Source organism: Marmota flaviventris, chromosome 2 (genome assembly GCF_047511675.1).
Source record: "Marmota flaviventris isolate mMarFla1 chromosome 2, mMarFla1.hap1, whole genome shotgun sequence".
In the NCBI taxonomy this organism is placed as follows: domain Eukaryota; kingdom Metazoa; phylum Chordata; class Mammalia; order Rodentia; family Sciuridae; genus Marmota; species Marmota flaviventris.
This window is the reverse complement of record NC_092499.1, coordinates 67,946,565-67,960,974: the sequence shown is the minus strand read 5'-3', so window position 1 is coordinate 67,960,974 and position 14,410 is coordinate 67,946,565. Positions and strand designations below refer to the sequence as shown.

At 39.4% G+C, this 14,410-nt stretch overlaps 1 protein-coding gene across 1 annotated transcript in view; it reads left to right on the top strand.

Moving 5' to 3' along the window:
* The first annotated feature begins 210 nt into the window (after positions 1-210).
* Positions 211-14,410, top strand: part of Fntb (farnesyltransferase, CAAX box, subunit beta) — a 75,562-nt gene continuing 61,362 nt past the window's right edge. Inside the window, exon 1 of the mRNA XM_027929438.2 lies at positions 211-452. Coding sequence (XP_027785239.2) covers positions 309-452 — 144 coding nt within the window. The 5' untranslated portion in view covers positions 211-308. The remainder of the gene's footprint in view (positions 453-14,410) is intronic.

The window sequence follows — 14,410 nt, the reverse complement described above, 5'->3', positions numbered from 1 at the left end:
TAAGCAGAATGCTGAAGTTTTTTAAAAATTTGCATAACGAACCAAGGCATCTTACACCATCTGTAATTCAGATGTATACAGCCTTCGCTCCAGGAAGCTGAGTTCCTGCAGCAACCTATCTGCCCAATGGGGGGCGGCAGCATCTTAGTAACTCACTCCCTGAAGATGTGTAGGTGGGAGGAGAGATTCGCGTTCAAAATCTTTTTGACTCTACCCACACTCCGTAGCGCCTTAGCCCGCTCGAGTTTCAATGCGCGTTGTTGCTGGACGAAGCGGAGTCCTATACACCGCCCGCTGCTCTCCTGATCATGGCTTCTCCGAGTTCCTTCACCTACTATTGCCCTCCATCTTCCTCCCCTGTCTGGTCAGAACCGCTGTACAGTCTGAGGCCCGAGCACGCGCGGGAGCGGTTGCAGGACGACTCGGTGGAAACAGTCACGTCCATAGAACAGGTGAGGTGGCAGGACTGGGCGAGGCGCCCGCGCGGGGCCTTCTGGGAGCGGCAGTCCCATCCGCCGGGCTGCCGGGGTGCGGAACTCAGCGCGGAACTACGCCTCCCACAGTGCACCGCGGCGCTCTCTGTGGCATGCTCTGGGCGCCCAGGCTGGGGCTTCCGAGTGCAGCGTTTGTGGGGCCGTATTGGGTAGGGGTCGTTGTCAGAGTTGAGGTTGGGAGAGAAGATGGACCCGGGTCTTCTCTTCCTCAGAGAGCGGAGAGAACCTGTTCTATGCCTGGAGCCCTCAACAGCTCGGGCGGATCAGTCAGTCCACTTCATTCTGTGGGGACGTCGGGAGGTTCAGGGACAGTGCACTTTCCTCCACCTGCTTGCAATTTCGGGACGCCGAGAGGACCGAACGGCCAGACTGCGTTCAGGCCATCCCATAATCTGTTAGTTTCTGATGGCCGTGCCAGGTTGAGGCCTGCCTCGTGATGGGCATTTTGGTGCCTATTTGGGCACCAGTTATGTACATGTTGGACACAATATTAAACGCTGGAAATACAGAGAAATAAAATAGTTTTTGACCAGGAACCTGGTTGGGAAGACAGGCAGGAAAACAACAGTTTGGAAGGTGCTAAAATAAAATACGAATTTTGAACTATTTTTCATTCACTAAGGCCTAGAGATAGAATCGAAACTTATAATGTTGAAAAGGAGGCTTTTTTGAATTTTTTCTCATTCCCAAACTGGAATTGTTCCCAAATTTGTTGTAGAGCTGTTTAACCATCTGTTACTAGGAGGAGTGGTCAGGATGATTCTTTTTAGCACTAACAAATAAACATCCTGCTGCTTACTAAAATAAGATATCTTAGTAAGATCAGTCCCCACACTTATTAATCTTGAACGGAACTGCTTTGTTTTTCATACCTGAATCTGGGTGCCTCTATGTAGGCAAAATTAGTAGCAGTAATTAGGACTTTATATATAACTATACATTTATAACAAAACAAGGGCTTGAATGCATGGTTATATGTTTAATAGCGGAGGGAATATTTCATGCTTTATGAATTTAATGAGTAGTAAAGGAAACCCTTACCTTTTAAACGTAGCTCCTCAGGTTAGTTAGTTCACCAGTGTATCCTACAAAAGTCTTTTGCAAAGGAGCACAAAGACATCTCCCATCAGGGAAAAACCTACAGGATCTTTGCAGTGTTCCTAAGTGATGAATTGTTGAGTTGATTCAGGACAATTCTGTTTTCTTTTGATTTGACTTTAGACTATGAGATTATCTTTTCTTTTTCTTTTTTGCCTTCTCATCCCTGATGTTATTCTTTATGTAGTTAACTGAATTGACCTAGAAGATAAGCTAGGGGAGAAAAGGAAATCAGAAGTTGGTCTGTTAATTAAGAGGCCAATGTAGAGACTTCTATGGGTTGAGAAGCAAATTAAAAACAGGGACGTGATAAGGAGTTTTTCTGATCTGCTCTTTCTCTGTTTTATATACTGCTACACCCCATTCCCCCCTGGTAAATTGCTGAAGTTCCTACCTGCTTAGTCCTACGTGGAAAACACCAACAAAAATAAGCAGGAAAACAGTAGACACAGTGAGCAATGCAAAAATGGATATAAGGTCCTTCATCTTCAAAAGACTAGGCCAAGGCCAGGGCTGAGAAAGGATGCTAGGTCCTGATATGTTATTATAGAGCATCTTTCAGACATGGGCCTAAAGATATGATAGGTAGTATAGCATCTTATATTTCTTTTCCATGTCATAATTAGCTCACATTTTAGGTTTTAGATGATTAGTTGCAGTTAGTAGAAAGAAATGTGGTATCTCATTCTGTGGCTTTCTCAGTGTTTTAATAATCATGATAGCAACCATTTATTTGGTCCCAGCACTGTAATAAATGTTCTCTGTACATTGTATCATTAATTGCAGATGAGAATACTGAGGTTAGAGAAGTACCAGATTGGTAAGTTAATGATGATACATTCATCAGAAACAGCAACCTTGTTAGGGTATCCTACCGTTGTTTACAGAGGATGCTCTTATTCTTTTGGTTTTGACCGAAGCCTCCATATATTCACAGGGATTTACTGACTGCTCAGTTTTGTGCCATTGTAAAAAAAACAAATGCTGGGCTGGGGTTGTGGCTCAGTGGTAGGGCACTTGCCTAGCACATGCAAGGGCCTGGGTTCGATCCTCAGACCACATAAAAATAAATAAATTGTGTTCAACTACAACTAAAAAAAAAATAAATGTTTAAAAAAAAAAAAAAACAAAAAAAACAAATGCTTGTCATTTCCTTTCTGATTATCAGGAGACTTTTATTTATTTGGAAGAACCCTTTGCTGGGGGTCCTCTGTTCCATTCATTTTTTAAAAAATATTTTTTTAGTTGTAAATGGTTTTTTTATTCTATTTATTTATTCATATGTGGTGCTGAGGATCGAACCCAGGGCTTCACACATGCCAGGCAAGTGCTCTACCACTGAGCCACAATTCCAGCCCCTCTATTCATTCTTTTAACAAATATTTGATGGACTTTTATGTGTTAGGCTCTGTTCTAGGCACTTGACATAAGTCAGTGAACAGAGGAGATTGATTTGATGTTTTTAGGAAACTTGTTCCAGATCAGGGAGGTGTCAATTAAAGAAAAAATATAGGTCTGGAGGTGTAATTTAGTGGTAGAGTGCTTCCCTGGCATGCACGAGGCCCTGGGCTAATCCCCAAGTTTACCACCACAAAATTAATTAATTAGTTTATTTAAAAAATAATAATAAATAATTAGACATGCTGTGGAGATCAATAAGGAGGAAAACAAGAGGTGTTCTTGGAATGGTGAAAGATAAAACTGATGTTACATTTGAACTGAGATCTGAAGTACATGAGGGAATAAATTATGCATGGATCTGGCAAAAGAACCTTCTGAGGAGAGAGCAGCAAGTGCAAAAGTCCCGAGGCAGGAGAGAGCAAGAGAGGAGATGGGATCGCACAGAACCTGATTGGCTGTTTATAAGTATTTTAAAACTGGGAAACCACTTGTCTAGATAGTGTTTATTTATCTCCTAGATTCACTCGGTGCTTTTCCACGCAGCTCCTGGGGTACATCAGATTCCCTTGCCTAGTGCTGCTGGTTGTTTTGGGACATGGAAATATTGCTAGGAGGTGAGAAAGAGGGAGAAGAATACAGTGTATTTCTTCTCTCCTGCAGGGTTGTGTGGGCTAGAGTTTCTCTAGACTGAAGGTCACATCTCTCAGATATCTTTTCTGTAGAGCTCCCTGTCTCCCTTTCCACTCCTTTCCTTCACACCTTCAGGTCTAGAAGGGTTCAAGTGCCCTGGAGTTCCCCTGCTCCAGATGCTGTATTCGCCTTTGTGGGTTCTCTACATCTGCCCACACCTTTTTAAATAGTTCCTATGTAAACTCTCCTGGATTCACCTACTTTGTGCCATCTGTTTCCTGCCAGGACTCAATGATCCATGATCAGAGCAGATAGTGGAGAGGTGAGGGTGGATGCGGGGAAACCAGTTAGGAGGCTATTGCAATATCCTGGGTGAGGTGATGACAGCTTAGCTCACGGTGACGGTCATGGAGGTAATGAGGAATGGTAGTTTTTGACCGTCTCTCCCTTGACAAGTGTTTTGTGGTGGATATGATGCAGGGAGGGCCTTTCATGACTCCAGAAACAGAAACAAGATGCGTTGTGTTGTTAGAGCTTACCTTCTGTATTGTGCATCTGGAGTCACTCCATTGCAAACACTGATTCAGGCCAGTAGGTTAATGCTGGTAGTCTCTGTGATAGCAGTCTTGCCAAGATGGTTGTTTACAATAGACACTACTCCTGTTTTTCTTTTAGTTTGCCCTTGAACAGGGGCCAAACTTTCCTCCACTTGAAATGACACAATGTCATTAGACAGCATTCAGTCAAGTGACAATCAACTCTGAGGGGACAATAAAAGAGTTATTAGTCTTGGTTCCTATTCTCAAAATTTTTTTCTCTCAGGAAAAAAAGGATGCCTGAATCAATTACAGAGTGCTGGTTATTACTGCATTGCCTGGGAAATGGAAGAGCGCTCTGTGGCCTGAGAAGATCCGGATGACTTTGTGGAGAATGTGGAACTGTGGTTGGGCACTACAGGGTGGAGTTGGGGGAACCATTCCATTAGAATGACCCCGTAGCGGGGAAGACTCAGGCTTGACGGGGCACAACAAGGATGATGGCCTACCCAGAATGGAGAGTGCAGGTCAGATATGGTAGGAAATGAGGCACGCTGGAGGGGTGTTGAGAGCAGGTTGGTTTCAAGTGGTGGGCAGTAGGCTGTCGTGGCCAAGGATCAGAAAGTTCCAGGAGAGAATCCTGGATTCCTGCTGTATACTTGCCTCATGGTATAGTCTCTGCAAGATTAGTAAATGGAGATGGAACAATTTACTCAATATGATTAAACTTCCCAGTTTTTTTATGCCTCTGATAGAAGAAACTAGAGCTTGGCTTGGTGAAGTGCTCATTAGGCTAGCTATGTGAATCAATTTAATTTTATTTTATTTAAAAAAATTTTTTTAGTTGTAGATGAACACAATTCCTTTATTTTGTTTATTTTTATGTGGTACTGAGGATCAAACCCACTGCTTCAGACATGCTAGGCAAATGCTCTACCACTGAACTATAACCCCAGCACTTCAACTTTATTTTTATTAAAATTCAGTACATACCATATTGTCCAACTATAAGGCAGTCTTAGATATCAGATTTCCCTATGAAAAAGTCCCCAAAAGTTTTTTTGGTCAAGTTGAAGATACTTGGACTTTAAGGCATGTTAGTGAACAAATCAAAAGCCTACTGATAGAATTATGTTTAAATTTACGTACTTTGGGGCTAGGGATGTAGCTCAGTTGTAGAACATTTACTTAGCATGTGAGAGACCCTAAGTTTCATCCCTAGCATTGTAACACTAAATAACCAAATAAATGTACCTATACCATTTAAAAATCATGTACTTGCTAGGGATGTAGGTCAGTGATAGAGCACTTGCCCACCGTGTTAGAGGCCCTTGGGCTTGATCCACAGCACTGTAAATAAATAAATAGATAAAATCATATACTTTATTAAGTAACACTAGTTTAGAAATATTGGTTTCTCTTCTATTATTCATAAAATGTCTTCAAACTTTTTATATCTTTTTTTTTTTTTTTAAACATCTCTAGCCCACCTACCACTTTTTATTTCTTTTCATTTTTCAATACTGGGGATTGAACCCTACCACTGAGCTACAACCCCATTCCTTTTTATTTTTTGAGAAAGGTTCTTGCTAGGTTATCCAGGCTCATTTCAAACTTGTGATCCTCTTGCCTGGGCTTCCTGTATAGCTGGGATTACAGACTTTCACCACTATGCCCAGTTTTCACATGCGTCTTTGACCTCAGTATTTTAATCATCACTGGAACCACTTTTTTGAGTAAGCCAATATGGTTTTCTAGAGCACATATTCAGTTCCTTGAGATATGTCCTTTTTGAATATGAGTAGGATAATTATCATTGAATATTTTATTCCAAGTTACAAGTATCCACTTGTATAACATTAGAATTGTTTTTCACAATGTGACCAGTTGGTGCATATTATGAGCATCACAACTTAATCATTTTGTTACTTTTTTAAATGTTCTTTGACAACTGGGCTTGGTGGCACACACCTGTAAATCCTGGGAAAGCTGGGAAGGCTGAGGCAGGAGATCACAAATTTGAGGTGGGGTCTCAGTGACTTACTGAGACCCCGCCTCAAAATTAAAAAAAAGGGCTGGGGAGCAAAATGGTAGAGTGCCACTGGATTCAATTCCCAGTAGTTAAAAAACAAAGAAAGATAATGAGGCTGAGTATCTCATAGGTAGAGCGCCTGCCTCGAATGTGTGAGGCACTGGGTTCTATCCTCAGCACCACATAAAAATAAATAAGGATATTGTGTCCAACTACAACTAAAAAAAAAAAAAAAATTAAAAAAAAAGATAATGAAAGGCTAGTTCAAATTGGTAACTTACACATGGAAGTGCGAATTTACTGGAATAATTGCAAATTTGGTATATAATTTGTCTTCTTTCACTAATACCATTAACCAAGGCTGCCCAAACTAGACCTTGTCTGAGGTTGTTTTAGGCTACTGCTTCATCCTCAAGTGGTGTTTTTTATTCAAAATAAGGACAATGAAAGAGCTCCCTACAGCAAGAAATACTTTTGTAAGTATTTGATTATAAAGTGAATTGTTTTTTCTGAGGGATAAAATTTTTTAGGAAGAATCTTGCTTTGTATTTATCATATTAATGATTCTTTTATCACAGTTTAAGCAAAAGTCTGGATTTCAGGCAGCAGATCTGCTTTCTGGATTGGTCCTCCCCTGGGAGAGAGGTAGAGATGTATGGGGAAGGGAAGTGATGGTCCACAACAGGAGAGTTGGTGCATCCTGTTGTCTCTAGACAGAAACTATGAGAGAGGAAGTACCAAATGCATTTATTGGTTTTTACCACTTGTTGGTGAATAGAAATTATTCTATGCTCCTATTGATTGGATTTCCAGGGGAAAAAAATGAGACATCTTTTAAGCAAAGTTGTCAAGAATGTAGTCAGATGGTTACATTTTCATTTATTTTTTGCCATGACATGTAAATCCGAGGGACATCAGTGCAGACACTTAATCTCTGGCCTCTAGAATCTAACACAGTCTGCCATTATTAAAATGCACAAACTGATACCACAACCGAGTTCTGCTTCCTCACAAGTTGAAGTTTGAACATTAGAGAAGCACGCAGAGGCAAGCATATAAAGCAGGATTTATTTAAAAAGGGGTAACATAGACTTCTCCCAGGAGGGAGAAGGGGGCCATAGCTAGTATCCTGGTATCCCCCCAAGAGAGGTGTTCTGCCCTTTTTATATCTCGTAGGCTTCCTTTGCTTTCCCGACCTCTTCCCTAATCTTTCTCCTTCCTGTGTACCTGACTAGGCCCAGGAATGCTCGGTGGGAGAGCCAAAAGGTGGGAAACAGGTGGGCTGAAGGGGAAAGGGCAGGATGGAGCAGCCTAGGACACTTTAATTAACAACTTTATGGCTCCCAGTAGGGAGGGCTAATTCCTGGGACCAGTTACCTTAGCAACAGGTTGGAGCAGGGCAGTTTCTTGATAAGGGTGGAGGAAGGGCGCTGAAGGAATTAACATTTCAATCTCTCAAGGGACTGTCTCCTACTTTCCCAACTCACTCAAAATTGGCCTCCTTGATCCCACCTGACTCAATTTACCTATCTATACTGACTGCCTGTCTAATTCAAACTTCAAAACTAGTACACACATTCAAATATATTGTATATATGTGTGTACATATATAAATATGTATTTGAGCTTACATTATGTACTTTAAACATATGCGATTATAGTATTTACACACACACACACACACACACACACACACACACACAGAGTTAAGTAAACCTAATAACACTCTGTACACAGGATGACCTACCCCATGCCCTGTCAAGCAGTATAAACTTCTTCCAAATTAATAAACTTTAATTCTGAATTCTTGTATCCCATTTTTGCTATATACTAAGTGATCAGTTACTTCATAGCTGGAGGAGGTGAGAGATGTACTATTAGTATTAACATTTGTGGTGTTATTCATTAAATTGGTTTGTATAGGTTGACCTGAGAACCTATCAGGTCAGGCAGGAATCTTTTTCTCTTTTGTTAGGGATATATTCCAGACACCTAGAACATAAAGGAAAGATGAGAAAGTGTTGAAAATATTTCTTTGTACTTTCTCTAGTAGTTTATTGTGAAATTTCCAATATAGCAGTTGGAAGAATTTTACAATTTTCCATTGTTTTGATGGAAAAACAAATGATATCTAAACAGTGGACTTATCACGCTGCACTTTGGGGGCATAGCTTTTTTTTTTTTTTAAATGTTTATTTATTTTTATGTAAATGGACACAACACAATGCCTTTATTTTTATGTGGTGCTGAGTGTGCCTGTGCTAGCTAGCTGGGCTAGTGCCCAAAGGCTGAGCCACAATCCCAGCCCCAGGGCACAGCTTTTTTGTGTGTGGGGACCTGCTTGTCTGTGTGGTATAAGTCAGGAAGCATCACTGAACTAAGTACTTGGAAATCCTTTTGTTCTCTAAGATTTTTTTTTTTTTTTGGGTGCTGGGGGCCTTGTGTATGCTTAGTGCTCTACCAACTGAGCTATATCCCCAGCCCCTCCTCTAAGAAATTTTTTAAAAAATATTCATTTTTTTGGTTATAGTGGACACAATAACTTTATTTTATTTTATGTGGTGCTGAGAATTGAATCCAGTGCCTCATGCATGCCAGGCAAGTGCTCTGCCTCTGAGCCACAACCCCAGCCCCCTTCTAAGAAATTTTTAATGAACAAAAATAAATAATGATGTAATTAACAGCCATTTTTGTGTAACCTAGAATTAACTGTTGTTAACTTTTCTTTTTTTCCTCCTTCTGGGTGTTTGTTTAAAGGAAACAAAACAGAAAACAGCCAGAGTTTCCTTTAACCATATCCACAGTTCAGTTTGCCTTCCTGCCCACAGCATCTAGTTCTATCATGAGTTGGATGTGTTAATTCTTCCACTTCTTCACTTTCCATCCTTTGGGGAATGCATAAACAAGTGTATTATTTAAAAAAAAAAAAAAGTTTATGTAAATTATCATACTCTCCCATCTTGTTTTTTTTTTCATTTAACATTTTTTTTAAATCTCAATAGTATGCATATCTACTGTTAAAGATAATTTTCAGAAAAGGTGAAATTATGACTCATACAGATAGGAATGAACATGTGTTAAAATTTTTATTTTACTCATGTATGAAGGAACCAGGCAGATACTATGGCCAGTTCAAACAGTCAGAAAGCAAATTTGTATAGAGTAAAGAAATTGAGTTTCGAATAGGAGCAAAACAGGCTTTTCCATCGAGGAGAGGAAAAACGAGTGAAAATGGTAGGACAAGACAGTGTGCATATCTATCAGTAACCTACACACAACTCAGAATTCAAAGACAATGCATGATTTTCCATTGAAATACAAAAATTTTTATACATGACTATGCAATATTCCCATTGATGAGTCCAGAGTTCTTCTTTTCTTATAGGGTGGGGCAGAGAAATAGAGATCTCTTTTAAAGATGTAAATTTCCCTTACAAAAGGGTAACTTCTGTTCTGTTTTCAGAGCTTGTGTCTGCTCTTTCTTAAAATAATCAGCTCAAAATAATCCTATACTAAAGAGGATTATTTTGGACTGATGTATTCTGTTCTCCTACAGTCTTATTTTGGGATGCCATATTCTGATCCCCTGCATCTCCCAAACATTAGGTTATTTGTTCAAATAAATGTTTTATTTCTTAAACATCAAAACTATTCATTGAGTGGAAGCAGTGCTTGCCTGGTATGCAGGAAACCTTTGGTTTGATCTTCAGAACCACCAGGGGTGGGGGTGGGGGGCCCTTTAAGAAAAAAGGAAAAAAAAAAGTTATTTATCTTTGTTTATTCTTTGCTAGTTGAGAAGAAATGTTTGGTGAGTATTTTAAAAAAATAAGAAGAAGTAATTATGAATGAAAAAGGAACCATTTGAAGTAAAATCCCATGCATCAACTTCTGAATTAAAATTTAGTGACTTTTACTACTGCTAAAAACCTTTGATCTATCAAACATTAGCATCATCAGAATTCTCTGGAAGGCTCGTTAAAAACAGTTGAGTGGCTGAGCCCCTGTGGCTCACGCCTGTAATCTCAGTAACAGGAAGATCACAAATTTGAAGCCAGCCTCAGAAACTTAGCAAGGCCCTAAACAACTTAGTGAGACCCTGTCTCAAAATAAAAAGTAAAAAAAGACTGAGGTATAACTCAGTGGTAAAGCACTATTTGGTTCAATTCTCAGCACCCCAAACAAACAAACGAAAAATAGTTGAGTGGACCCCATACCTATAGGTTTTGATATTTTATTCTGCGCCTACCTGAGAATGCCTGAGAACTTACATTTCTAATAAGTATAGCTAGTTCTCAGTGAATCTGCTCCTGGGCTATGTTATTTTTTTGTTGTTTGTTTTGTGGTGCTAGGGATGGAAACTGAGCCTTGCTCCTGCTAGGCAAGTGCTCTACCACTGAGCTTTTCCCCAGCCTCTGGGTTACTAGTTTTCCGGTGGGGAGGTCCTCTCTCTCTCTGCTCTTCAATGTGCTTTTGTTTAACTAGTGTGGGTGAGCACAAAGCAAGCTCCTCAGAGGCAGGAATCTTTTTCTCTTTTGTTAGGGATATATTCCAGACACCTAGAACATAAAGGAAAGATGAGAAAGTGTTGAAAATATTTCTTTGTACTTTTTCTAGTAGTTTATTGTGAAATTTCCAATATAGCAGTTGGAAGAATTTTACAATGAATAAGCAGTTTACTCATCATCTAGATTCTTTTGTTAACATTCTGCTGTATTTTTTTTAAAAATCACGCATTATTCATTTGTTCATTTCCATATCCTATATTTTTCTTTGGTGCTGAGGTCCTAAAGGACAGTAAACACATGTCCTGCACTGAGCTGCACCTCCAACCTCTAGCCATCCTTTCTTTTTTATTTTTATTTTTTTATTTTTTTTTTTGGTACTGGGAATTGAACTCAGGGGCACTTGACCACTGAGCTACATCCCCAGCCCTATTTTATATTTTATTTACAGACATCGTCTCACTGAGTTGCTTAGTGCCACGCTTTTGCTGAGGCTGGCTTTGAACTCGCAATCTTTCTGCCTCAGCCTCCCAATCTACTGGGATCCATATTTTCTTAATGAATTGTAGATATCAATGTATTGTTCCCTAAATATTTCAATATGCATGTCCTTAATTAAAATTTGATATTTGTCTACAGTTCTTTTTCTTTCAAGATAAAGTTCAGAAACAATAAGATCTGAATATCCTAAGTATACATATAAACCTTTATGAAGATAGGGAACATCACCATCACTCCAGAACATTTCTTCATGCTTCTTCTCAATTGGCCGACTCCTATCCTCTTCTGGGCATCTAGTGTCTGATTTTTTTTAATAGGTTTGTTTTGCCTTTTCTAGAAGTTTAAGTAAATGAGGTCATACAGTATGTGTTCTTTTGTGTAAGGCATCTTTCATACAGCATGTTTATAAGGTTCATTCACATTGTTCTGTGCTTCAGTAATTGTCCCTTTTAAAAGGCTGAATGGTATTTTTGTTTTTTTAATCATCAGTGGACTTTTATTTAATTCATATATTTGTGTGTGGTGCTGAGAATCGAACCCAGTGCCTCATACATGCTAGGCAAGTGCTCTTCCACTGAGCCACAACCCCAGCCCTGAATGGTATTTTTATAAATGTATTACAGGGTTTTTTGTTTGTTTTAAAATCTATCTTTGCCAGGAATGGTGACACATGCCTCTAATCACAGCAACTTGGGAGGCATAGATATGAAAATCACAAGTTCAAGACCAGCCTCAGCAACTTAGTTAGGCCCTAAGCAACTTAGTGAGATGCTGTCTCAAAATAAAGTAGAGGATGTGGCTCAGTGGTAAAGCGCCTCTGGGTTCAATCCCCAGTACCCTCCCCCACCCCCAAAAAATCTATTCTTGTTGGGCATGGTGGCCCATGCCTGCAATCCTAGCAATTTGGAAGGCTGAGGCAAGACGGTTGCAATTTGAGGATAGCTTGGGATATTTAGTGAGACTGTCTCAAAATTTAAAAATTTTAGGAAGAGGGTTGGGGATGTAGCTCCGTGGTAGAGCACCTCTGGGTTCAGACTCCAGTGTTGCAAACAAACAAGCAAACAAAAACTATTCTATTACTAGACAAGAGCTGTTTCTAAAATGTGGCTGTTATGAATAATGCTGTTATGAACACATTTATAGAAATCTTCATGTGTTTTCATTTTTCTTGGGTAAAAACCTACAGGCAGAATTGCTGGATCACAGGGTAGGCGTATTTTTACTTTCATAAGAAACCACTATCCTTTACCATCATGGTTGTACATTTTACACTTCACCAGCAGTGTATGAGAGCTTGGATTGCCCTGTATCCTGACCAGCATTCAATGTTGTTGTCTGTTATTCTACCAATGGATATAGAGTGGTAATTCATTTGATTTTTTTTGTACTTGAGATTGAATCCAGGGATGCTCTACCACTGAGCTACATCCCCATCCTCTTTTTCTTATTTTGAGATAGGGTCTCACTAAGTTACTGAGGCTGGCCTTGAACTTGTGATCCTTCTACCTTGGTCTCCTGAGTGACTGGGATGACGGGCATGCCCCACTGCACCTAATTTCATTGTATTTATTCTTTAATTACCTGAAACACTTTATAGTAGACTTAAGCATTTATTTGTTCATGATACATATAAATGCATTGTGTATGTGTGTATTCAGATTTGTTATACTTCTCAAAAATCTTTCTTATACCTAGATAAGGCAGTCATGGTGGCATCTGGGTACTAAGTGTTTTGTTTTAATTCTTTTTTTTTTTAATATTTATTTTTTAGGTGTAGATGGACACAACACAATGCCTTTATTTTTATGTGGTACTGAGAATTGAATCCGGGTCCCGCCTGTGCTAGGCGAGCGGTCTACCGCTGAGCCACAATCCCAGCCCTTGTTTTAATTCTTAGTAACTTCCTCCAACTTTTTTTATATTTCAAATTTACAAAAGAATTGACATCACCTGTTTATTCTCCACCTAACCCCCCATACAAACTTAAAAATTGCATTTTAAAGAGGATAAAATTATGACTCATACAGATGTAAAATGAACTATGTTAAAGATTTTTATTTAACCCATTAATTAATAAAGGAATCAGTAAGGTATTATAACTATTTGGAGAATTCAGAGTAATACTAGAGTTTTCAAATGAAGGTGCTGGCTCTGAGAATTCCAATGAATCAGATATGGCTACTCATCCCAAAGAAATCAAATAAAAAAGTAATGGTGAAAGGTGGGAAAGGAACTGTGTAGCTATACTGAAAAGACAAGGGGACCAGCTGCCCTGTCTTGGCGGGTACTAACATGAGCTTCAGGGTTAAACAGAGGAAGAATTGGGACAGGGCAAGAGGTATGCATAAGTAAGTAGTCTTGGTCAAACTGTGATCTGGTTGATAATTATCTCAGTTCTGGTCTTTGAAGGTGGCTCTAAGAAGTCTTATTGCTTGAGGGGGCAATCCTGTTCCCATCCTGAGATGATGGCTCCTGCTTAGGGGGGCAGCCTCAGTTCCTGTAATTAACTCTCATTGTGGAGGATAGTCTCACCATGGGGTGATCTGCCTGAAATGCTCTGCTGTTTCTAGAAGGTTTAGGGCAATTCCTGCAGTCCTCTAGGTACCACTCTGGTGGGTTTAGACCAGGCTGTGGTAAAAGCTGGCAGCTGATGACCTTACTTATCTTGGTGTCTTCAGTCTTGAAGAGGGATGGTCACTTGAATGATGAACATGACTACTTGAGAGTTGAGCAAAAATCTGACCCAAAGTTTAACATGATAAAAGGGATACAAAATGAAGGCAGAGATGCCAAACTTTTTGTCCTGCTTTAAGTTACCTTTTGAACATCTACAGGCTCAAATGAAGAGTCAGTGCTTTTTACCAAAAACAGTCATTAACAGTTATAACACTGTTATAAAATACCATCCACTTAGAATCAGATAAGGAATGATAAAATGCAAATGGAGCAAAACTAGGCAGTATCTATAAGGCAATGATTAAGTGTATTTCACCTGCTGAAATTTGTGTGTCTATACATGGAAGCTATTTGCATTACTAAGTTTTCTACAAGTTAACTTCTCCATCTATAGAGTTGTGAAATAGTCTTGTCAAGGACAAAGGTGTTGGTAACCCGTGGATGTCTTAGCCAAGACACAATTTTTCCTTTGATACAGGTGTTTATGTTTATATGTGTGTATACATACATGTATACATATATAAATGTGTGTGTATATGT